The sequence below is a fragment of the Mastigoproctus giganteus genome, chromosome 2 (assembly GCF_048544385.1).
Source record: "Mastigoproctus giganteus isolate SK-2022 chromosome 2, ASM4854438v1, whole genome shotgun sequence".
Classification (NCBI taxonomy): domain Eukaryota; kingdom Metazoa; phylum Arthropoda; class Arachnida; order Uropygi; family Thelyphonidae; genus Mastigoproctus; species Mastigoproctus giganteus.
In genome coordinates, this window is record NC_143576.1 from 164,760,256 (window position 1) to 164,783,745 (window position 23,490).

Here is a 23,490-nt window from a genome sequence, read left to right on the forward strand (position 1 = left end):
GCAGTGTTGAGTCAGTTTGGTGTGACATAAGCACTGGGAGATCAAAACTGAGAGTAGGAGTGTGCTATAGGCCTAATGACTCTGATGAGTATAATAAGAAACTGTACAGGGAAATAGAGTGGGCCAGTAAATCAGAGTCTTATTTCAATTTCCCAGATATTGACTGGAATTTGTGGGTTGGTCACTCACACACTAGCAAGGCTTTTATGGATTTATTGGATGACTGTTTTCTACATCAGCATGTTCGAGAGGCCAGTAGGGAGCAATACTCTTGATCTGATTATCAGTAGTGATTCTTCATGCATTAAGAATCTGCAGATAAGAGAACTACTAGGTGGCAGTGATCACAGTGTGATGAAGTGGGATTTACTCAAAGAGGCAACTACCATCAGGGGTAAAGGGAATCGTTTTTGCTTTCGTAAAGGTGACTACGATAGTCTCAGACAATATTTAAATTCTATATGGTGGGACCAACTGATGATGTTACCAACAGCAAATTCAAAGTGGGAAGCATTAACAAATAACTTATCTTGGAAGCTACTAGGCTTTACATACCAACTAAGAAATATTGTTCAAGGTTTAGGCCTAAATGGATGTCAGATGAAGTAATGAGACACATGGCAGAGAAGAAAAATGCATGGGATACATATAAATTAATGGGTAATATGGAAGCCTATGATAGATATAAGCTGGTCTGTAACCAAGTCACAAAGGAGATTAGGCAGGCAAAGGCAGTTTAAGAGAAATCCTTGGCAAAGGATGCAAAGAAAAACAGAAAAGAGTTCTTTACCTATGTAAACTCTAGAAGGAAAGGGATGAATCAGATTGGTCCACTGGATATTGATGGTTCAACAGTTGAGGATCCTGCTCAGTTGGCTAACAAACTAAACGAATATTTTGCATCTACATTCACACATGAGGAGTTATTCAGAAAGGGGAATGCCAGAAGTGAAGTAAACTCTGGTAGTGAGCTAGATGATTTTGTAATAACTGAGATGAAAGTGGAGGAGAAATTGTTGAGGATAAACTTAAAAAAGGCACCCGGGGTGGATGGGATCTATCCAGTTATATTAAAGGAGGCAGCAAAGGAAGTAAGCAAACCCTTAGCCATAATTATGAGAGCTTCTTTGGACTCAGGGGAGGTACCCATAGGCTGGATATGTGCAAATTTGACCCCAATTCACAAAGGAGGATCAAAGGCTGACACAAGTAATTATAGACCTGTGAGTTTAACTTCTGTTCCAGGAAAATTAATGGAGGCACTGGTTAAAGAAGCACTGCAGAATTATCTAGACAAGACTTCAGTTATAGCTCAGACACAGCATGGTTTTGTTAAGGGAAAGTCTTGCCTGACCAATTTGATTGGATACTGTGATGCACTCACAAAAGAACTGGATGCAGGGAATAACTTTGATATTATATATTTGGATCTTAGAAAGGCTTTTGATACTGTTGCACATGGAAGACTGCTGCACAAATTGGAACCGTGTGGCATTGGAGGCAAATTGCTGTTATGGGTAAAGGGATGGTTGAGGGGGAGAAGACAGAGAGTGGTAATTAATGGACACTACTCATCGTGGACTAATGTTATTAGTGGAGTCCCTCAGGGTTCAGTGTTGGGCCCATTGTTGTTTTCTGTATTTATAAATGATATTGATGATGGTATATCAAGCTTAATGTCCAAGTTTGTGACAATACAAAGGTTGGCAGGGTTGTTAAGGACACTACTGACGCTATGCTGCTGCAACAGGATCTGGAAAGGTTGAGCAGATGGGCTGAGGGGTGGCAAATGAAGTTTAACATTGACAAATGTAAAGTACTATATAAGGGAAACCGAAACCCCAGAGCAACATATCAACTCTGTGGTACTAAACTTACAGTGGTAGAAAATGAAAATGACCTGGGGGTAATTGTGCAGGCATATATGAAGTTCTCTGAGCAGTGCAGACGGCCTGCAAGAGTAGCTCATGGTGTCTTGTCAATGATATACAGGAATTTTTCTGGCAGGGATAAGGAGGTGATTATTCCCTTGTATAAGGCAATTGTCAGGCCACACCTTGAGTACTGTATACAGGTCTGGAGGCGTCATTTCAAGAAGGATGTAGAGCTGCTGGAATGAGTACAAAGAAGGGAAACAAGATTAGTGAATAGAACAAAGAGTTGCTCTTATGAAGAAAGGCTTAAGTTTTGCAAATTACAGTGTTTGCAGACTAGGCACTGGCGAGGTGATCTGATCATCATCATCATCAGCCATTTTCAATCCACTGCATGATGAAGGCCTCTCCAGCAACTTTCCAGTTCCTTCTGTTTTGAGCACTGGCCATCCATTTACTACCAAAAAATTCATGAATTTCATCTATCCATCTCCGCCTTTGTCTTCCAGGTTTTCTTCTAGCTCCTCTTGGGTACCATTCTGTTATTTTCTTAGTCCATCTGTCATCATGTCTTCGAGCTATGTGTCCTGCCCAAGACCATTTTAGTTCTTTTGTTTTGATAAGAATGTCCTTTACTTGAGTTTGCTGCCTAATCCATGTGTTTCTCTTCTTATCTAACAGTCTGATTCCCAGTATAATTCATTCCATTCTTCGCTGTGTAGTTCTCAGCTTCTCTTCCATTCTTTTGGTGAGTGCCCAAGTTTCACTTCCCTAAGTCATGGTGGGGAGTATACATTGATTCATTATTTTACGTTTCAGACAAACTGGGATATTGCTCTTCAGTATGTGACTATATTTCCTGAATGCTATCCATCCAAAATTTATTCTTCTCTTGACTTCCAGCCATTTATCATTATTACAGCTAATAACTTGTCCCAGATAAGTATATGACTCCACCTTTTGAATGGTTTGAGCATGCTCAATGCTGATGGGATTCTTCCCCTTGCTGAGAATAATCACCTGAGAGGGCATAAATTCAAATTGAGGAAAGACAGATGTGCGGAAATTTGCCTTTAGCCATCGAGTAGTCGGTTGGTGGAACAGACTTCCATCCCTTGTTGTGGAAGTTGATAGCCTAAATAAATTTAAGGCTCAGCTGGACAGGTATTTCTAACGAACGGAGGGGTGAAGTGTAAGTGTTTTTTTTTTTTTTTGTTTTTTTTTGGCTGATGCTGCATAAGCTTGCTTTCTTGCATCATATGCCTCTACTAATGCTAATGCTCCCACACCAATCATTACATTGTCTTTCACACCTGCACGTCAACACATGCAAACCAATAATCTGATTGTATGACATTGTCATGTGTTATGCTAATGCACTAATCATTACATTGTCTGTCACGCCTACATGTCAATCAATATATCGTTCGGCACTTCTGCTCCAGACCAACAGCATACATTGTCTGTTTACTGAGTGAGCATCACTAAAGTGCGGTAGCGGCAAACCAGTTTGTCCGGTAAGTTTTCCATAGTTTGCTGTGGTTCTCGTGTTGGCTTTCATTGTCTTAGCCCACATTTTTTTTTTTTTTTTTTTTTTTTGTTCACATCTTTTAGTTGTAAAGATAACCAAACCTTCTGTTCATTAGGAAATAAACATTTCAAGTTAATATTTATATCTTATTTTTCCATGGTTTGTAAAGATACTTAACAAAGGTTAAAAATAATCACTTATGGAACCTGTTGGTCATAAAAAGTCAGGGGTATGACCCCTGTTATAAAGGAATTTTTAAAATTTTCCAATCATTCCTTCAGATTTCTTGGAATATATTAAATGAGTCGAACACTGAAGTCTTACTTTTGTTTCAAAATCTGTTACTCCTAAAAGGGATTCTTAAATTTTGAGAAAGTCTATATTTGGACCAAGCAAAAAACCATAATTTTAGAGTGTATATCCATCAGATATGCTACATTACTTTGGTAATGTAGCATATCTGATATGCATCAAGAATGCATATCTTTGGATGCACTCGGACTCTGCCTATTGAATCAATTAGAAATTTAGTTGAGAAATTGAATTTCTAATTTTTCCAATAAAATGCAGTTATTGGCACTGGGATTTTCACAGATTATGGTTAAATGTGCACTCTCAATTTAATATGCAATCTGTATTTTTTCAAGTATGCAACTTAGCAACACCAAGATGGGGAATTTTGGTTTAAAATCTGTACTTAGAGTTCACAATTTTCCAACATAATGATAACCTGGAAATTGATGAGATAAGAAAAGAAACTGAAAAATAGTGAGAAATTCACTTGTAGAACATTTATATTCTACAAGTGAATTTCTCATTTGTTCAAAAAAAAAAAAAAAAAACATGTAATCACGTTTACTGCTGCTGTTAGAAGACATCTTTGATTTAGCAGCAATAATTGGAAATACTGAGCAAAATAGTAGCAACTTCAAAATGAACAGATTGCTGAAGACTCTTTGCTGTCTTATAGTGAATAGCCAGGACTAGAGCAGCTGGGAATTTTTCATTGTGCAGAATCTGTTATTGTGTGAAAGAAAGATTTAATTTGTTACAGCTGGAAAAGAAAAAGCAGTGAAGTCTAAAACCATGAGAGGAGTGTATTTTTCTTGTGTGTTTTTTTTCATCAGTGTCCCATACAGCTAGAAGTTTATTATTTTTAAATATAGCACTCATCATGGGCAGGTTTCCCATCACATACAGGTACCTATTTGAAATGGAACAAAACATAACTATGTCCAAAGGTGTCCTTACAAAGACAACTTATTTCTACTGGTTTTGCACAATCCTATATATATTGCCCTATAATTAATGTCTGGACACCTGCATATCTACAAATAACCTTTATTTACAGAGAAACTAATAATATGTGCTGAAACCTTTAGCCTTTATGACAGCCTCTATCTTTGTGGAACACTCTTCACTATTATTATTTTATTATTATTATTATGTCTAAGGTGGCACCTAGACTTCCGTCTATCTCCACCTGATAAAGTTGACTTTATGCAGAACCTCTGCAAAATAGACCTGTATGGAAGGTCTCTTTGCCATCAGGGAGAAGCTGTCACCTGCACAGCCGCTCCCCACTGGCGAATAGACCCTAATGGCCACCCATATTCACTTGGTGCTGGGCCTGGTCTTCTATTTTAAGTGCCTCATGCACAAAAATCCCGCACCCACCGGACGTAGTGCTATACTGGTGGGTGCCAGCAATCCCGCTCCCAGGCTGCCCACACCTGAGAGCCAGCAAAAAAAAAAAAAAAAAAAAATAAATAAATAAAATACATATATACACACACATAATATAAACAAACTAAAAGAAAAAAAAAAACACAAATAATCAAAATGTATATAACCAAATCTTAATTAGTAAGCATTAGATTATTCCAATGTCTTCTCCGTTGAAAAACAGTTACACAGAACTCTTGCAGTGCTTGAAATTTATCCTGATTAGCAATAAGGTCACTTTCACAGCCTCTAACTAAATTACCAATCTTCACTTTTAGCCTTTCTCTATGTTCAACATACAAACTACAATCATATAATAAATGACTCCAAGTCTCAGGTTGACCGCAAGTGCATAAAGGAGAGCTGACTAGACCAAAGTAATGTAGTTTAAAATTTAATGAGCCATGGCCAGTTAAAATAAACGATGTTACCATAGAAGGAAAAAACCATTTGTTGTTACTATCATAAGTAAATGTAACTGCTGGAATGAACAATCTAGTCACCTCCCCAGTTACACTAAGATCCCATCTCTGTTGCCACATACCAATCAACTGTGTTAGAACATTTTTCTTAGCTTTAGCTAACTCTATAGTGACATCAGATGTAATATTCATGAAAGAAACCACTATGCCTTTTTTTAAGTAATAACAGAGGGCCCGATACACAATGTACAAGTCTAGAGGCAAATGCCCGGCCAAAACCTGCATAGCATTCGTTGAGACTGTTCTGCACAAATTAGAAATAACATAAAGCATTGAGCGCTGAATCGATAACAATTTCTGTTTAAATTTAACGTTAGTAACTCTGAAGTACCACACTGATGCTCCGTACGCAACTATGGGTAAGAAGACTGCCTTGTAGTATAAATTTAAAACTTTCCTTTTCAACCCCCAATCTGACCGTGTTAATCGAATTATTGCTGCACTAAATTTTTTAATTTTTTCGTGAAAGTAATTTAAATGTGGGAAAAACGATAATCTATCATCAATTCTTATACCTAGATATTTCACCTCAGATACTAGGGGAATCTGCCTCCCCTTAATTAAAGCTTTTGGCGGTCGCGCATAATTTAGTTTCCCCTTAAGAAGCATCATAACAGTTTTAGTTGTAGATATCAATAGTTTGTGCAGATCAGCCCACGACACTAGACTTTCTAATACCTGGGCCACTCTTATTTCAAGCACAGCCCTGGATATACCAGTAATACATAAAACCAAATCATCTGCATCAGCAATCTTATGCAGATTTTCAATTGATTGTTCTAGCCATAAATTAAGTACTAAGTTCCAAAAAAGTGGGCCCAATACAGACCCCTGAGGACACCCTCTCGAAAGATTCCTATTAAACTGTAGATGCTTAGCTTTCAGTATAATTTTCCTACAATACAAATAACTCTGTATCGTCCTATACAATAAGTCTGGACATTGCATACCCCTTAATGCAGACAGAATACTCTCATGCCACACCATGTCAAAAGCTCCAGTAAAATCTATAAAGATGGCTAACACATACTTATCCTCTGCCTGGTTGGTGAAATTCATGAGATCATTAATGGCATCCTCCGTAGAATGCCCTCTCTTGAAACCATACTGATAAGGCAGGGTCAAACCATTTTTATCCATGACTTGGTTCAATCTTAAAAATAACAATCTTTCCAAAACTTTGCCAAGATTGGCCAATAACGAAATTGGTCTATACCCTCTTGGGTCATTTGGTTTTTTACCCGGCTTAAGTAACAGCTTGATCAAACCAACTTTCCAGATCCCAGGAAAGGTACCTTGAAATAAGCATTTATTATACAAGTTTAACAAGATGTTAGAATAAAGCTCAATCATTTTAAGAACAGCGATATTCTCTACCAAATCGATTCCTGGGGCTTTGGAAATGTTAATTTTCTTAGAAACGGCTCTCAATTCCTCTAAAGTAAATAAGCTAATATCAACAGACCCAAGGTATGTTACATTAGAGTCCTTGATGCCTTCTTGCTCTGTTGTCTCCCCCCCCTTCTTCCTCATGAGGAAACAACTGCGATGTTATTGCCTGCACTGTTGTAATCCAATCAGTTGTTTCCACTCCATTGACGATTACGGTATTCATTATCTCTCCAGGTCTTACTTTATTCATACTTAGTTTATAAATTAATCCCCAAGGATCTGTATTGCCCACACTAGTAACTAGATTTCTCCAAGCCTTTAATTTACTCTCATAAATAGCCCTATAATAAATTTTCTTTTTATCCCTATAACATGCATGATAAAATTGAGCCTCATTCAGCCCCCACCGTCTATACCTCTGATATGCCTTCCTACATAAAAATACTTCTTTTCTTAACCTGGATAATTCCGCATTCCACCAATTAACAACTCGCCTCTTAACTCGTTGTCTTCTTGAGGCACAACTGAGGGCTCTAAGCAATGAAGACTGAACGAAAGCAGCATACTCACAAGCATTTAAAAAATTCACATTAACCATATTGTCTCCTGAAAAATCTAAAGCCACTGACCGTGCAAAACTAGACCAGTTAATCTTCTTATAAGTAAATCTAGTTAATTCAAAATTATCAAAATCTAAAGAAGTATTTAAATCAGCCAAATTAATGTGAAAAACCAAAGATCTATGATCACTATTCGTATAGTCCGTTTTCACAAGCCAATGACAGATTCATCTGGATAACCCCTGAGTAACTATAGTCAAATCAATATTCGACCTGCCATGAACATTATTAAAAGTATAAGGCTGACCTGATATATTGACTACACACAAATTATTCATTAAAATAAAGTCCTCCATTAAGCGACTTCTCTGATCAGTCATGCCGCTAAACCATAAGTTAGACTTTGCATTGGAATCCAATGCAATAATTAAATTACTACAACCAATTTCACTGAAAACAGTTTCGATATAATGGATAGAATTAACAATTTCGTGACTTGGAGGACAATAAAGAGATATTAAATTAAAAGTCAACCTAGGAGTACTAATGTTCACACATGTTGAGTTCTGACTACACAGCCCAGAGAGGACAGTTACCTGCAATAACTTATTAAAGACCACAATTGCTGCTTTAGGTTTCACATCAACTACACTTATAACTCTGGCATCAGCAGGAAAACCAACAATTTTATGTCCATGTGCAAAGGAACCAACATATGGCTCCTGCATACACAAAATGTCAACACTTTCTTGCACGGCCACCATTCTAATTTCATCAGTAACCGCACGACATCTTTGGGCATTGAGTTGAACCAACTTAAGCACACTACCTTCATCTTTATGTTGAAAACTACCATTCACATTAAAAGTACTACAGTTATCCATCATAGGTACGCGTACTGGCGAACTCTAGGGCCTTTTTATACTCAGGACAACTACTACTCCTTAATGAGTGATCATAAGCTCTACCTCTGCGCTTGCAGTTCACACAACATGGATCTTTATTTTTATTTGGGCAATCAACAAACACTCTTCACTAGTTTTTTTTTTTGTAAATGTCCTCCAATATTTTCCACCATTCAGCTCTATTTTTTGGGCAGCCTTTCCTTACATACACTGAACTAGCCACTTCATCCGGAGGTTTTCTATGGGCTTACAGTCAGGGCTCTGGGCTGGCCAGTCCAACCTTTTGATGCTCATGTCCCCAAACCAGTCGTCACAATGCAAGCAGTATGATAGAGTGTTGTCCTGCTGATAGCCTTCACCAAGTTGCTGTCAGAACATAAGTAATCCATTATTGTCCAGGATATCTAGATATATCTCAACATTTTTCTCTAAGCATCCACCACCCCCAGGCATGATCATCAGACGGTTAGACCATGTAACATGACTCACCATTCTAAATATAACTTTCCATTGGAATACAGTCCAAGAATTGCGGGCCTAACATCAAGTTAGATGCTGTCTAGCATTAGTTGGGGTGATCAGTGTCTTGTGGATGACTGAACAACCATGTCAATCCATATTGTGCAATGTTCTGCACATTGTAATGGTGCTAACTTGTCCTCTCTCATTGATAGCCTGTGTGTACTGTAAGAATGTCAACTTGCATTCTGAGCAGACAATTCTTTGCAGGGCTCTTTTGTCATATTCCATCAGCTTTTGGCATTTTCCAGGAACCCATCATTTCATGATGGTTTCAGCATCAGTTTGCCTCTAGACCACATCATTAATTTCTGACATAGGGGTCTTCAGTGCCACTGAAATGTCATGTATAGACCAGTTGCTTATGTGACATCCTATTATTATTCTGTGCTGGAAGTCTATTAACTCTATCAATTCCATCATCTTGTATTCAAAATCACACTTCTCCTTACAGTTGTGTCTGATACATGGTTTTTGGGTAGGATTAACTATCACAATGGAGGTGTGTCCAGATATTAATGGTAGGGCAGTGTGTTTATTTGATCATGACATACTTGTTTCTACTGTATATGATTTGCTCTTTACATGGAGGATTAATTGTCAATGAGTGTAATTGGAATACATCAAATAAGTATCCATTGAATTTTTGTTACCATGTTAATCCCTAGGATGTGACAGGGTCCAGTTAACAATTACAGACCATTTGATTTCTTGAATTTGCAATAAATGAGAACTTAATCATGACAGAATGTACAAAAAATATAAAAGTATAAACTGTCTACTTTTATATGACATTCTCTTTGATTTTTTTGTAGGTGGCAAGAGAAAATAGCAAAATAGAAGACATAGCTGAAAATCATCATTCAAGTAGAACTTTATTCTTAAAAAAAAAAAATAAATCCACTTTCCTATAAAGCAGGGGTGGCCAACAAGTCGATCGCAGCTTTAATTTCAGTCGATCAAGACGAATTTTAAACATATATAAAAAATAGATTAGTCAAAATCTGCTGCGTCCCACTCTGCATATGCTTATTGCAAATCCGTTGAACTACGTGACTACTCTTGTCGCAGGGCAGCAGCTAGGCTTGTCTAGAGCACAGAGTACTACTCTGTGGTCTAGTGAAAATTCAAGCAGTTATGTTGCGGAGAGCATAGTGTATGTGTTGAATTCTTATTTTGCTTACTTAATATTAATAACTGGACAGTACTTATACGTTAATTTAATATCCCTTGATTTAAAATGAATATTACGAAGAGAGTAAAACGTATCATTTTCACCAAGAGTGGGAACTAGAATACTTTTTTGTAATGATAAAAGAAAAATGTTGTTGTTTGATTTGCAGTGCTTCCATGGCTAGACCCAAAAAAAGAAATTTAGAAAGGCACTTCAACGCACTTCATGGTAAATACCAATTGGATTTTCTGCCGAATAGTGACCTTAGAAAAAATAAATTAAAAGAACTTAAATCCAGATTATTCACACAACAAAATTTCTTCATGACACCTAATTTACAATCTAAAGCAGAAACTGTATCATCATTTAAAGTGAGTCATCTTCTTGCAAAAAAATGCAAACCATTTTCTGATAGTCAATTCATCAAAGACGCACTTTTAGAAATAACAAATTCTCTTTTTGAAAATTTTAAGAACAATAATGAAATTAAAAGTGCTCTCCAAGATTTGCAATTATCTCGAAATACTGTGATGCAAAGCATCGAAAAAATGAGTAAAAATGTGAACGAACAATTGTGTGCTGATATTGCTAATTGTGTGTCCTTTTCTTTACAACTGGATGAATCTACAGACGTCAGTGATACAGCCCAATTGCTCGTTTTTGTTGGTATGTTTTTTGATGATTCTGCCACTAAAGAAGAACTGCTGGGTATGGTTTCGTTAAAAGAAAGAACTAGAGGTCTTCATATATTTAATGCATTCAAACATTTTATTAAAAAAATCAATTTACCACTATTTAAGCTTGTATCAATAACAACAGATAGAGCCAAAGCAATGACAGGGCATCTTAATGGATTCATCGCATTTTGCCAAAAGGATGGTGAATTCCCAGATTTTTTGAGTTACCCCTGTATAATCCACGAACAAGTGTTAGCCAGCAAAAGATTAAACACTAAGTGTTATGGACATAGCTTTCAAACTCGTGAATTCCTTCAGAGGACAATCTCTTCAAAGAAGACGTTTCAAAATGCAACTCGATGAAAATGAACCAGATCTGATATTACACACAGATGTGAGGTGGCTGAGTCGGAGTAAGTTTCTACAGAGATTTTGAAATTTGCTGAATGAAATTTAAAAAAAAAATTGTCGATCAAAGGGAAGATGATTATCAGTAGCTACAAAGATACAGAGTGGTTGTGTGGTCTGGCTTTTTTGGCATATTTTACCAGTAAATTAAGTGATCTGAATTTGGAATTACAAGGAAAAAATAAAAGTGTGGGTGGCATGATTAGTAATACTTCTGCATATAAATATCAATTTTTGGCAATTGCTAAGGATCTCAAAGAAAATAAATTCTATCCTTTGGCAAATATGCAAGTTCATTTGCAAAAATATCCTGTTTTGGAATTTAATAGTGAGAAATATGTTTCTGAAATTGAGGAAGTTGTGGATGACTTTGAAACAATTGAAGACATTATTCAATGTATTTCTTATCCATTTAATGTTGACTTGGATACGAAACAAATTGAAGAAAAAAATCGCTGAGATTTTTAAAACGGAGAAAATGTTACTTGAAAATGAAATTATTACATTGCAAAACGATATCTTCCTAAAAGCCAGATCATCAGAAGACTTTTGGAAATATGTTTGCCGAGAAAAGTACCCAAATGTAAACTTTTGGAAATATGTTTGCCGAGAAAAGTACCCAAAGGTAAAAAAATGCAGTGAACTTTTAAATTCCTGTTTTGGTTCCACATATCTATGTGAATTGGCCTTTTCGTATTTATAAAAAAAAAAAAAAAAAAAGAAGAATCGCTCTATTCTTTCGGACTTGCATACAGAAGATTCTTTATGGTTGGCCTTGTCACATATATCCCCAATTTTGAAAGCTTCGCAGATGACATGAAGACACAAACTTCGCATAAATTAAAAATTTAAATATGTATGAATTAAAATAAGAATTCTGAATTGTATTTAAATTTAAAGATTACATTTTTCAATATGTGTTGATTAACTTTTTTAACCATGTGCAATGAAATTCTTGAGATGGTAGATCGCAGCATATTTTGAAGAAAAAAAGTAGATTGCATCACAAATTAAGTTGGCCACCCTTGCTATAAAGAATGAGAAGTCATAACACATGGCAATTTATAAATTTGTCAGTTATTTAAATTTCTCTGTGAAGGTGCCAATACTTCTGTCCCAATCCTAAAAAACGAACATAAACTATGCAAAAAATTAATCCAGTTAATTATTGATACAGTTAAAAATCTTACTTGGAAACTGCAAGAGCAGTTACAGCTGCAGGTTCAGTATTGTCCTTCCTATCAAAAGCAGTATGCATTGTCAGTTTACTCCGGAATACCAACTGACACTGCCACTTAAACCCTGTGTGGGAATATTAGTTCAGTTTAGCATAAAATTGCTCAGTAAATTATATGTGACTATTTCATTTCATATTTCCTCTGGAAAATGAAAAATCTTATCTTTTGAAGTACTCTCATTTAAAATATAAAACAATTCATACATTCAAAGTTTGAAATCTCATAAAAAAAAAAAAAAAAAAATAGCTACATGTTGCCTTTTAATATGATCAACAGTGGCAAAAGGTGTTAACAAATAAAAAAAAAAAAAGATCGCTCACTGGAAAAGAAAACAAAAAAAAAAGCATCATTATGATCCAATTGCACACCCTAATAATGAAACCAGCAGGTTTTAATAAATAACTAAAAAATAAAACAGCTGTGCTACACTGAAAAACAAAAGAATAATAAAAAAAAATAATAAGACACATGCAAAAGGTCAATGTGTTGCACTACATTTCTTTAGACTGATGAGACTGATGTAAATTGGTGAAGCCTCAAGAACAGCAGTGGATTACTTCACAGATTAATAGGCAGAGCCATCCAACTTCTACACAGTGTTAAGACCATCACCGCCTATATAAAATTTTTTTCTTGCAACCAATTGTTTTATACTTTCATCATAATAATTAGACTGGTCAGGAAAGACTTATCCTTCATAAACCCATGCTGTGAAGCAATAAAGATACCATTTCTACTGAGATAGCCCTGTACTATTTCCTTAATTGCAAACTCTGAAATCTTATCCACCATTGAACACTTCTTTTGCACCTCCTTGTGCCATGGGGTGACATTAACACTTCTCCATCCTAAGCGGAATGTCCTTTAGACTGGCTTTTAATTGATATTAAATAAAGAACAAACCTGATTGAGAAGAAATGAAAAATATGTAAAAAGACACTCCCTGGCTTATGTAATACTCGACTTACAGAAATTTGACTTTACATAATTTTGCTGGCCGGTGCAAACTGAAAAAAATCGTGGAAACATATTTTGCATCAGGTAGGAATAAATGGAGGTATCATGAAAATATCGTAATGTGAACCCAATAACACTTTTTTTTTTGGTAATTCATTCCAAGACCTTGTAAGTTGAAATTTTCGCTATATAACTAAGCTATTTATCTCTATAAAAAGTCATTTTTATAACAGAAATTGCACTACACTTTCATCGTTATCTTATGTTCCGTTATAAGAATCAATTTGGAACGCCTTTGTGATATTTTTCTGACCACATTTCTGGAGGTCACTACCATAAAACAATAAAAATAATTTACACTTTCCGGTTTATTGGGCTTTTCTGTTAGTGCAATCTATTATAAATGGATAGTAACCTTGATCTTATTGCATTTGTGATAATACTGATAACTGGAATTCTGTGGGTTTTTAAGTTATGGTATTATGGTGAAATGAGTTCCCCTTCACTGAAATCTTCAAACATATAAAAAACATAAATAAATTTTCAGAATCTTCTCTTCACTCCTATTTACTTATTACAATGGTGAAGGGAAAGGGACTAACGGAAAGTGCAAATGGTGGCAGTACTAGGAAACTAAACAAAATTGATTTAGAAATGAAAATGATTAAAAAGTAAGAAGCATGACAAAGTTTGTCATGTATTGCACGGAATTAGGTTTCGCTGATTAAACAATGAATACTATTTTAAGGGACAGTGCACGCATAAAAGAACATGTTAAAGGATCAATGCATTTAAAATCAACAGTGATCACAAAACAGCATTCAGGTGAAGTGATCACAATTCAGCATTCATATTGAAGATGGAAAAGCTATTAATAATATGGATGGAAAATCAGATTCAGAAGCAAGTGCCTCTGATTACAATGGGCATTCAAGCAAAAGCAAGAAGTATTTATGAAGATATTAAGGATAAGTACAGCAAACCCCAAGCCAAGTTTGTGGCAAGCAATGGGTAGTTTAATAGGTTCAAGCATTGCACTGGCTTCCAAAACATCAAAGTATGAAGTGAAGTTGCCAGTGCCAATTCTGCAGCTGCAGAGAAATTTTGTGATAGGTTGGAAAAATCTCCACAGCCCTCAACTTCTGCAGCGGCATTCTTATCAGCTGGAGAGTTAATTCTGGCAACGATGCTCAAAAGGTAAAACTTGCTGACGTTATGCCTGTCTCCTCTCTCTTTTTGTAATTTTATAATTTTGAAATTTTGTACACTTTTGTAATTTTTCCTGTGCATGAGATAAAAAAAATTGAATAAATAATTCTATTTACATGTTCATCGAACATTTCTCTTTTGCTTCAATCAAATTCAGCATGCATATTTGCGAGTGCTGCATAAGCATTTAGGGAAATTCCAACTTACGTAAAATTCAACTTATGCAGAGTTCCGGAAGGCAACCCTTACGTAAGTCAGGGAGTGGCTGTATTTAGAGGTATTGATGGCAGGGTCAAACTGATAAATATACACAAAAAACATTTGCAACAATTGGTCGTTGCAATGAAGACTGTAAAATATCAACAGAAGATGACTGAGAGAAAAAATAAAAACAAGCAGCATCTGCATAGGAAAAAAATTATTATCATGAAAAGCTTTTTGATACTGTTGAACATGGAAGAATACTGAACAAATTGGAGCAGTAGGGCATTAAGGGAAGTTGCTTCAATGGATAAAAGGATGGTTGAATTGGAGAATACAGAGATTGGGAATCAGTGCACTCTGCTCTTAATGTATTAATGTTATTAGTGGAGTCCCCCAGGGTTCGGTGTTGGGCCCATTGTTGTTTTGTATATTTATCAATGATATTGATGAAGGTATATCAGGCTTAATGTCCAAGTTTGTGGATGGCACAAAAGTTGGCAGTGTTGTTAATGACAGTAAGCTGCTGCAACAGTATTTAGAAAAGTGGGGCAGATGAGCTCAGAGGTGGCAAGTGAAGTTTAACATTAACAAACACAAAGTACTGCATATGGGTAGCCGTAAATCCACAGAAATCTACAAACTGTGTGGTACTGCACTCAGGTGGTAGAGAACGAAAAAGACCTGGGGATAATTGTGCAGTCAGATATGAAGTTTCCTGAGCAGTGCATACAGGCTGCCAGAGCAGACCATAGGTCTTGTCAATGATATACAGGAATTTTGCTAGTACGGAAAAGGAGGTGATTATCCCTTTGTATAAGGCAATGGTAAGGCCATGCCTTGAGTACTGTGTACAGGTATGGAGGCCTCATTTTAGAAAGGATGCAGAGTTTCTAGAACGAGTACAGAGAAGGGCAACAAGATTGGTAAGAGGAACGACAGGGGTTCTCTTACCAAGAAAGGCTTAAGTTATGCAAACTGCAGCATCTGGAGACTAGGCACCTGCGAGGTGATCTGACTGAGGTGTATAAGCCCTTGAATGGTTTCAGAAGGCACAATGCTGATGGGATTCTTCCTCTTGCTCAGATTACGAACCTAAGGGGCATAAATTCAAATTGAGGAAAGACAGTTCTATGTAGAACAGATGTGTGAAAATTTGCCTTTAGCCAGGGGTTAGTTGATTGCTGGAACAAACTTCCATCTGTTGTTGATGGAAGTTGATAGCTTAAATAAATTCAAGGAAGAACTGCACAAATGTTTAGAGCGAATGGATGGTTGAAATGGGAATTTCTTTTTCTGATGCTGTATAAGCTTGCTTTCTTGCATCATCATCATCAGCCATTTTCAATCCACTGCAGGATGAAGGCCTCTCCAGCAACTTTCCAGTTCCTTCTGTTTTGAGCACTGGCCATCCATTTACTACCCAAAAATTCATGAATTTCATCTATCCATCTCCGCCTTTATCTTCCAGGTTTTCTTCTAGCTCCTCTTGGGTACCATTCTGTTATTTTCTTAGTCCATCTGTCATCATGTCTTCGAGCTATGTGTCCTGCCCAAGACCATTTTAGTTCTTTAGTTTTGATAAGAATGTCCTTTACTTGAGTTTGCTGCCTAATCCATGTGTTTCTCTTCTTATCTAACAGTCTGATTCCCAATATAATTCGTTCCATTCTTCGCTGTGTAGTTCTCAGCTTCTCTTCAATTCTTTTGGTGAGTGCCCAAGTTTCACTTCCATAAGTCATGGTGGGGAGTATACATTGATTCATTATTTTACGTTTCAGATAAACTGGGATATTGCTCTTCAGTATGTGACTATATTTCCTGAATGCTATCCATCCAAAATTTATTCTTCTCTTGACGTCCAGCCATTTATCATTATTACAGCTAATAACTTGTCCCAGATAAGTATATGACTCCACCTTTTCAATTACTGCTCCTTCAATCATTATTTCCCTTTCCGTGGCATACTTGTTCATCATTACTTTTGTTTTAGCCATATTCATCTTTAGTCCAAAATCCTTACTAACTGTGCATAACTGATTAAGATTTTCCTCTAATTCTTTGGGATTGTGGCTTATAACCACAATGTCATCTGCAAATCGTAAATGGTTTAGGTACTCTCCGTTCACATTGACTCCTTTCTGCGACCAGTCTAATCTTCTGAAAGCTTCCTCAAGGGCAGCAGTAAACAGCTTCAGAGATATTGTCTCTCCTTATCGAACTCCTTTCTTGATTTTAAATTTGCTACTGTCTTTGTCTAGTCTAATAAAGGAGGTAGCACTCTCATATATTTTCTTCAAAATCATAATATATGGGGTATCTATGCCTTGTCTTTCCAGTGCCCGAAACATTGCCTTATGCTGTATGGAGTCAAATGCCTTTTCATAATCCACAAATGCCAGGTGTTTTATATTCATTTGCTTTCTCCATTAGCTGTGATATAACGTGAAGGTGATCCATAGTTGAGAATCCTGTCCTAAAGACAGCTTGCTCTTTTGGTTGATTCTCATCAAGTATTCTTTCTAATCTGTTAGTAATGACCCTTGTGAACAACTTGTAGATGTGGGATAACAAGCTAATTGGTCTATAATTTCCAATTTCTGATTTATCTCCTTTCTTATGCAGCAAAACTATGATTGCATTATTCCACTGCTTAGGCGTCACACCTTTTCTAATGCACTTTGTGAAGAGCCTTGCCAGTTTTTGTGTTATGTCTCTTCCTCCCAAATTTAACAATTCTACAGTAACTTCATCTTCCCCCGGGGCTTTCCGATTCTTCGTTTTCTTCAATGCATGTTCTACCTCATCAGGAAGAATATCGGGTATGTTGTATGTGTTGCTACTTTGCAATCCATCTTCCCCACTGCTGGTATCATTCCCTAGCTCCTTGTATAATTCTCTATGGTAGTCTTCTGCTATTTGAATTATGCCTTCTCTGCTGTTTATAAGTACACCATCGCTATTCTTCAGTTTCAGTAACATTTGTCTTTCTGTATTACTGTTCATGGCTGCTTATTTAAATCCTTTGTTTTCCCTTAATGCTTGTTCTACTTTTCTTGTGTTAAATCTTCTTATGTCCTCTCTGAGTCTCTTTCTAATGGCTTTGCATAACTCAGTATACTCAATTTTCTTCCTGTCATTGTTTTTCTTGCTCTTCATTTGTCATCTTCGGTTCATCATGACAAGTGTTTCTTGACTAATTTTTTCTTCTTTGGATTTCTGTTTGCCTATAGGTTTCTTGGGCTTTATCACTTTCAGAAAGTTGTAATATTCCTCGTCGATATCTTGGTCCTGAGCAGTCTGCAGAAGCTCAAACTTGTTCTTAAGTTCCAGTACATACTGCCTTTTCTCCTCCTCTGTTATCTCAAAGACCTTTGTATTATTTATTCGAGTCAGTTTTTTCCTTTCCTTTCCTACATCTATATCAAGTGTACATCTTACCATTCTGTGATCACTTCCAACATTTACCTTATTCAGGACGGTAACATCATTCACAATATATCTTCTGTTAGTGAGGATGAAGTCGATTTCATTAGTTGTTAATCCATTTGGACTCTTCCATGTCCACTTTCTGTTCACCCTTTTCTTGAAAAAAAGGGTTCATTACTGACAGTCCTTGAGATTCTGCAAATTCCACAAGTCTTTCCCCTCTTTTATTTCTTTCACGAATTCCAAAATTTCCTATAGTTCCTCTTTCTGCGCTGTTTTGCCTTTTTCCAACCTTAGCATTGAAGTCCCCCATAATAATAGTGTAGTGGGTTTTCTGCTCATCTAGAAGACTCTCAATCCCGGTGTACATTTCTTCAACCTCTTCATCATCATGGCTCGATGTTGGTGCATAAATCATTATAATCTTTAGCTTGTACCTCTTAGAAATCTTGAGTATTAGTCTTGACACCCTTGGTGATGTATTTTTGAATTCCAAAATGTTGTTTTTAAAATCTTTATGGATCAGAAACCCAACTCCACCTTCACTCCTTTCCCTGTTTCCATTGGTGTACAGCAGATTTCCAATTGATAAACTTATAAGTGATTCATTTCTTCTTCTTGTTTCAGCCAAACCGATGATATTCCAATTCACATTTTATAATTCCTTTTCCAGCTCTAATATCCTGTCTTCACTGATGAGTGATCTTACGTTATGACAGGCCAAGTTCAGTTTCCGTGCATGGCAGCCTGGTCGTACCCAGAGATTCTTAGCACCCTCTGCTTCCACTCTGATCCTCTCGCTGCCGTAAGAGGGAGAGTGAAAGCTGCTGGGGACTGAGGGCCATTTGTATTGTTGTGCTCTCATATGCTGGAGGGTTTTGTCTTGCATCATATGTCTTTACTAATGCTAAAAAGGGAAAATGAATCAGGAAAAATATAAGTGCTGGCAAGGCTGACATGGGGTAATCCATCCAAATATCTAATGATCTATCTTGAAATAAACTGAAAAATAATTTCCATTACTTAAAAGAAATACAAATAACTCCAAGACAGAACCTGAAAGAGCAAACCATATTTAAAGCAAATTAAACAGAGCGATTATACAGACTGAGCCAACAGCAGAAGAAATATCAAGGGGGGGGGGAGAAAACAGCATGAAGCAATAATTTTGACTTCCAAGACTTATAAATTAAGGAGTTGGTAGAGACTACTAACTGTGAGTAGGTTTTATCATTAAAAAGAAAAAGTTTTCATTTTATTATTAAAATGAAAAAAAAAAAAAAAAAAAAAATATTGTAATTATAGAAAGAAATAAAGTTTTAAAAGTTCTTCAAATAGTTTCATTAGTACAGACCAGTGGTTCGCAAACTGTGAGGTGCGGGATATCTTAAATTTTCAAGCTAAACACAGTAATACTCAACATCTGTCAGACACCACACGAACTACTAGCTCTCACAGTTTCAACATTACTTATTAAGTTGTTTGGACCTAACTACTTAATAAACGGAACTGTTAGGTTTTCTTTTGGCCTAGGTATGCCGTGAAAAAATTACTGAGACACTAAGGGCACCACGAACCTAGAAAGTTTGGGAACCTCTGTTATAGACTAAGCTTACCTGAATACTCACTTGTCATATTATTATTATTAGTAATAGTAGTGGCAAATGATGCAAGAAAGCAAGCTAATACAGTATCAGCAAAAAAAATAAAAAATTTTCCATCTTACCTGTCCAGCCCTCGGTTTATCTAGTCCTTCCTTCATTTATTAAAAGTACCTCCATGACACCATGCTGAATCAAAAAGGTATGTCCAGATGGGGTAAGAAGGAAGACTACAAATTTCTGCATAATTAAGAAGTTAACACCTTTCTCTGAAGGTGAAGTGGAGGTTTATTGATATCTTTGAGTTTAGTCATTGAGTTTATTATTTATATGAAATAAAAGATATAATGGGTTAAAACCTGGAATAGTAGTGGAAAGATAAAAATAAAATAAATTACATATGACAAATGCACAAAATATATGTATGTTTTAATAAATAAGACAGTTAGGTGTGAAGATGGAAGTGTAAGTTACACATAATGGCAAAAGCTAAAAGGAAAAAGATAGCAGAAATATGAGAAGATGTAGGTGTGAAAAGAGAGAAAGAATGTAAATATCCTATAAGTTATGATGAATTAGGTAAAATTACAGGCTGAATTGTAAAGCCAATTAGAGAGCAGTGACCTGTAAAGTAAAAATTAAGTCAAAATGATAAATTAATAAAAGTAATGGTAGCTGGCATCAGATACGGGTGGGTAAATTTGGCTATAATTCAAAATTATTCATAATCCTGCAAAATAATATATTGTGCTGGATTATGGATCTGGAAAACTGCTAGTAACAGCAGAAATACCCAGCAACCATAATGAAAACTACTCATACACTTATCAAATCTATTTATCTATCTATATATATATAGACTCTGGACTGGTAAAGTCTTGAATGCTCCAAGAGCAAACCTGAGAGCACTGTATTGTATTGGGTTGAGACAGTCTAATACAGACTTTCGTTGAAGGCACAGACCATGGCTAATTAGGATCTGATCATAGATTGGTATGGTTAAAGAAGCATATAGTGATCCTCCCTCCACTCATGTCACAGACAAGATAACTTTAAGTATGTTCAGTTTTTTTCATACAAAGAGAATGTGTTTACAATATATGTTTCTGGAATGAAGTTTTTATAATGTCTGAGTTTCTAGTTCAAAAATGTTAGTTAATATAACATAATGCAAAATAAAAACATTTTAAATAACAGCCACTTAACCTCATCTTAGAAGAATCGGGTCTTGATCTTATATGTCCACCAATCTTAAATAAGATGAGATTGATTGATTGATTTTGATTTTACTGGTGCAAAAATGACTATGGTTATACTGCACCACGAAAAGATTAAAATATCAACAAAGATAAATTCTGGTAACCTTTAAAAAGGTTACCTAGTCAAAATGTTATTTATATATATATAAGGCAGTATAGGTTTAAAAGTAAATGATCCAATTTAGATGTGTGTGTATATATATATTAATAGCTTGTAAAAACTTAGACTGCTGACACGTGGTCGTTGTCTGATAAAATCTGACTGAGTGTATAAGGCCCAGTCGGATGAGTAAAAGCGGTAAAATATATATTGCGAACATGGGTAAAATTAACCCAATCTATTAAAATATGCTTTATTGATAAAAATGGTGTTGCAAGACTCGCACATATTCATTTCTGCTGAGGGCAGAAATGAATATGTGTTAGATGACTGTGTCCTATGCTGAGTCGAGCAAGAACAACTTCCTCACTATGATTCCTGCGCAGACTGAACTGCCATGTTTCTATTACAGGCTTTATTTGGTATAATTTATTTGTTCTCTCTCTATGCCATAGTTCTTGCTATTGGGAATATATCTTGTTGTGTATTGTCTATCTGTAGTCTGTATAGGGGTCTGACAGACAAAGATTATTAGTGGGAGCTGCTGATTTGGCTGCAGTGTCAGCCAAATCACTTCCCCTTATCTCAATGTGGCTAGGAATCCAGCAGAAGTGGATATCAAACATGTGTTCATGAAGAGAATGTATTTTCTGTTGAACCCGACAGAGAACTGGCTGGGAGTTGTGTCTCAAAGATAATAAAGCCTGTAATACACTTAAAGAATCAGAATATATTATTGACCTTTGGCAAGGTCATTACTGACAAGTTCGAATGTGATCCAAGGCTAATTCTACAGCATGCAGCTCTGCAGTGTATAATCTGCTGAGATATTATAGTGTCAGGAAAGACAACAGCAGATCCTACAATGATTCTGACTTTGAGCCATCTGTGTAAACCGGCAGGAAGTCGGAGTGCTCAGCTCGGTGTGCTGAATAGAGCTGCAGGTAGACAGATGATGGAGTCTCAGACTTTACCCATTTCTTAAGGGTATGAGCATGCCAGGATGGAAGAGTTTGCTTTGGTGTTTGTGCAACCATGTCTACCATGATGTTAAACTCTCTGAGTAGCTCTTGGACATGAATACCAAAACATCGGTTGGCAGTCTGACGGGTATTATACAAATTTTCTCAACGTGGCTCAAAAACAGGTGTTCATGTAGGATGGTCTAGCAGGGATTTCAGTTTTAAAGCATAGTTTAAAGACAACTGCTTACGTCAAAGCGATAACGGTGGTTCGTTATCGCTCTGACACAATCTCTCATGTTGAACTATGAGAATTTTTCTTTATAAAACAGTTTTGTAATCCATTTAGAATATTATACTTCAAGATTTTACCTCATGGAGGTCTGGTCTGTAATACCATTCTCTTCCTTGCCCCTTTTCCCATGGGTGGGAAGATCACTGGCTCTTATTTTATCTGAGATCAGTGTGATTGGATAAATACTATTGGTATTTGGGGTCTTACCCACTTTCAAGTTCAGTTGAGGAGCAAAACAGATATTACAAGAGAAGAGTAACAGCGAAACTGTTACTCTCTCGCAATGTCAGTATTGCTCATCCTACAGTAGCCAGCTACCTTTGCACATTATTTCCCGGCTTGAAAGGTACTTCTGACTGAAGTTCAGTTCAACAATGTAGGCTACTGTAGGCCACCAAGTGGTCTGGCATGGGTATGCATAAGTACGTGCTTTGAGTGACTGGAGTTTTAAGTCCATGACTAAATACAGTTCTGTTTCTTGTATTCTGGGTAGTTTTTTTTCCCTCATACTCAAGCTTCATTCTCCCAGCTCCCCCCTCCATGGTTTTTGTTGCTCGTGGTTGGATGAGATTGTTCTTGGGTAACTCTAATAGACAATTTTCATAGCAAATCTGAATCCCCCATCAATCTGTAAAAATTCCATGCTGTATTCTATTCTGTTAAGCTAACTACGCCCCCTTTCATTCATCTTGCCATCCTCCTTGTGCAGTACTTGCTAAAATGGAATGAATGCACTGGCTTTAATGATTACTGCCTTTGCCTTGAAAAAATTCTCAATAATTCAACAATACCTCAACTCTTCTGAATTTCATCCCAATGGAGAGTCCAAGAAACTCCTGTTGTCCGCAGTTATTCCATTTATTGAAATTGACTGGTCATTTGCTACTAATGATTTGGTTCCTGTACTCAAGGATATTTATGCCTATTGTATTTTCTGACATACTGAAAACACTCGCATTGATTCAGAAAATTTATCCAATTAGTCAAGTTAT

The 23,490-nt window shown here is 36.3% G+C and overlaps 1 protein-coding gene across 3 annotated transcripts in view; it reads right to left on the bottom strand.

The window, feature by feature from the left end:
- bchs (WD repeat and FYVE domain containing 3 bchs) overlaps window positions 1–23,490 on the bottom strand; it is a 1,877,108-nt gene that overhangs the window by 59,759 nt on the left and 1,793,859 nt on the right. For all 3 annotated transcript variants that reach the window (XM_090389621.1, XM_090389619.1, XM_090389620.1), the window contains exon 68: window positions 12,438–12,549. In XM_090389621.1, coding sequence (XP_090245747.1) covers window positions 12,438–12,549 — 112 coding nt within the window. The remainder of the gene's footprint in view (window positions 1–12,437; window positions 12,550–23,490) is intronic.